Source organism: Quercus robur, chromosome 11 (assembly GCF_932294415.1).
Source record: "Quercus robur chromosome 11, dhQueRobu3.1, whole genome shotgun sequence".
NCBI lineage: Eukaryota > Viridiplantae > Streptophyta > Magnoliopsida > Fagales > Fagaceae > Quercus > Quercus robur.
Genome location: NC_065544.1, coordinates 26,615,334 through 26,618,436, shown reverse-complemented (window position 1 = coordinate 26,618,436; position 3,103 = coordinate 26,615,334). Strand labels below are relative to the sequence as shown.

The 3,103-nt window shown below is 42.8% G+C and overlaps 1 protein-coding gene across 1 annotated transcript; it reads left to right on the top strand.

The window, feature by feature from the left end:
* Positions 1–397: 397 nt before the first annotated feature.
* LOC126707271 (uncharacterized) lies at positions 398–2,869 on the top strand. Its single transcript, XM_050406860.1, has 2 exons — positions 398–1,251; positions 1,848–2,869. Exons 1-2 carry the CDS (start codon positions 633–635, stop codon positions 2,222–2,224), a joined length of 996 nt encoding a protein of 331 aa, XP_050262817.1. The 5' UTR covers positions 398–632; the 3' UTR covers positions 2,225–2,869.
* The last annotated feature ends 234 nt before the right edge of the window (positions 2,870–3,103 follow it).

The window sequence follows — 3,103 nt, the reverse complement described above, 5'->3', positions numbered from 1 at the left end:
ATAAGTTTCTAAAAAACCTTTGTCGTAAGTTACACTTGAAAAATCTTTTTATTGTCCCTCGTAATAACACTAGTGGAGGATTAGCACTTTACTGGAAGGAAGGCCTCAATCTGAAAGTACAGAGCTCATCTCCATCACATATTGATGCTATAGTAGACCCAGGAGTGGATGACGCTTGGCGAATTACCGGTTTCTATGAAGACCCGGTAACAGCCAACTGAGAACACTTTTGGGCGCTACTCAAGCACCTCTGTCTCCAAATGGATTTACCTTGGCTATGTGTAGGTGATTTTAATGAAATAGTCAAGGTAGGGGAAAAAATGGGTGGGGCACTGCGGCATGAGAGGCAGATGGTGGAGTTTAGAGGAGCGTTAGATTTCTGTGGTTTCAGGGATTTGGGATTTGTTGGATCACCATTTACATGATGCAACAACCAGTGTGATGGGGTTGTTACATGGATCAGACTAGACAGGGGAGTGGCTACTGCATCTTGGTTTCAAAAATTTCCCACAGTGCGGGTTCATCACATTGCGGGTTCCCTATCTGATCACTGTCCATTGTGGATATGTTCTGATGATGAGAATGCCTGTTTCTACAAGAGAGGCAGGCCGTTCTGATTTGAAGTGATGTGAATGAAAGATGACAGGTGTGAGGGGGTGATCAAGGATGCTTGGGTGGAACAACATTGGGGTAATCCTATCAACAGGCTAGTTACAAAGGTTGAAGCATGCTACACAAAATTGAAAACTTGGAATAGAACCTCCTTTGGCCATATCCGAAGCTTACTAGAGAAGAAGAGGAAGTTACTAGCTCAAGCTGAAGCCTTATTAATGACAAGACGAAATCATGAGCAACTACGAACTCTCAAAGGGGAAGTGTACGAGTTAATGGTCAAGGAGGACGCAATGTGGCACCAAAGGTTGAGGGTGGAGTGGCTTAAGGCTGGTGACCTCAACACTAGCTATTTCCATAGCCGTGCAACCCAACGAAATCGGAGGAACTTCATCTCTAAGTTGAATGGGGAAGATGGTCAGGTGGTTGAGGATGAGCAGAAGATTGGAGAGATGATGGCATCTTATTTTAGTGAACTATTCACAACAGCAGCACCTTCTGACCTTGATCCAATCCTTCAAGGGATTGAGAGAAAAGTCACGCCGCAAATGATTCAAGAGTTGACCAGAGAGTACACGGCAAAAGAGGTGGAGGTTGCATTGAAACAAATGAAATCCATTTCAGCACCCGGTCCAGACGGTATGCCCTCTATCTTCTTTAAACACTATTGGAACACTGTTGGACCTGATGTTCTCTCTGCTACTCTCTCTGTACTTAACTCAGGAATTATCCCACCAAATATAAACCATACATTTATAAGCCTCATTCCCAAAATAAAATCCCCTACTACAGCCAAAGACTTCCGACCCATAAGTCTCTGTAATGTCATTTATAAACTAATCTCCAAAACCATAGCTAACCGCCTCAAAAAGTGCCTACCAAAACTAATTTCTGCCTCCCAAAGTGCATTCATATCCAACCTCCTTATCACAGACAACATATTGATAGCATTCGAAACCTTACACCATCTGAAAAATAAGAGGACGGGGAAAACAGGTTCCATGGCTTTAAAACTAGATATGAGTAAGGCATATGACAGGGTAGAATGGACTTTTCTAGAAAATCTAATGGATAAATTAGGTTTTGCTAGGAAATGGATTGACTTGATTAAATCCTGTATCAGCACTGTCCCCTTTTCGATTCTGATTAATGGTGCACCATATGGTTTCATCCACCCACAACGTGTCTCCGATAAGGGGACCCGTTGTCACCTTATCTTTTCCTTTTATGCGCAGAAGGATTACATGCCCTTATTAAGCAAGCAGCAGCCATTGGTACCATCTCTGGAGTTTCCTTATGCCGTGAGGGTCCTAAGGTGACTCATTTATTTTTCATGGACGATAGCTTGCTGTTCTGTAAAGCAAACAGCCATGAATGCAATTCTGTCCTGGAGTTATTAGAGAAGTATGAAAGAGCATCGGGTCAAAGGATCAATCAGGATAAAACCCAACTATTTTTCAGCTCCAATACAAACCAGCAAGTCAGAAATTCAATTAAGGGCAGATTGGGTGTTGCGGTCTCCCATCAATTTGATAAGTACTTAAGACTACCGTCCTTTGTGGACAGAGGGAAGAAGCAAAGTTTTAGCTACATTCGTGAGAGGATTTGGTAGAAAATTCAAGGTTGGAAGGAGCAACTACTTTCACAAGCGAGTAGGGAAGTATTGATCAAATCTATTTTGCAAGCCATGCCAACATACTCCAAGAATTGCTTTAAACTACCGAGAAGCTTATGTAAGGACATCGAGTCTCGCATTCAAAAATTCGGGTGGGGTTATAGAGGAGAGCAACGTAAAACTCATTGGGTGGCGTGGAATAAACTTTGTCTCCCTAAATGCCAAGGTGGTTTGGGATTTCGAGACACTGAAAACTTCAACCTTGCCCTCCTTGGAAAACAAGTATGGAGGCTAATACACAATCAGGATTCTCTTTTCTACAAGGTTTTTAAAGCCAAATTCTTCCCAACCTACTCAATCATGGATGAAGGGGTCAAGACCAATGGATCTTATGCATGGCAGAGTATACTTAAGGCTTACCAAGTAGTTGACATGGGATCTTATTGGAGGATTGGAGATGGCTGTAGTGTATTGATCAGAGGGAACAAGTGGTTGCCAGGTTTACATCACAGCAAAGTTCTCTCACCCCAAAATCACTTCCCTATGAATACGAAGGTTTGTGCTTTGATGAATGAAAATGGTACTAGCTGGGATGCTGACCGAGTTAGGAGAGAATTTCTACCTTATAAGGCTAAGGAGATCTTTAGCGTACCGCTAAGCTCAAGAAGGCCAGTTGACCGCAGAATATGGAAGGAAACTAAAAATGGGGTGTACTCCACGAAGTCAGCCTATAGGTTACTGGCCAAGACAGTAAAAAGCAACCAGCCAGGCACTTCGAATCCGACGGTGCTAAATAGCTTCTGGACCAACATTTGGAAGCTTAATATTCCAAACAAAGTGAAGCATTTCCTATGGAGAGCATGCTCCGACTCATTA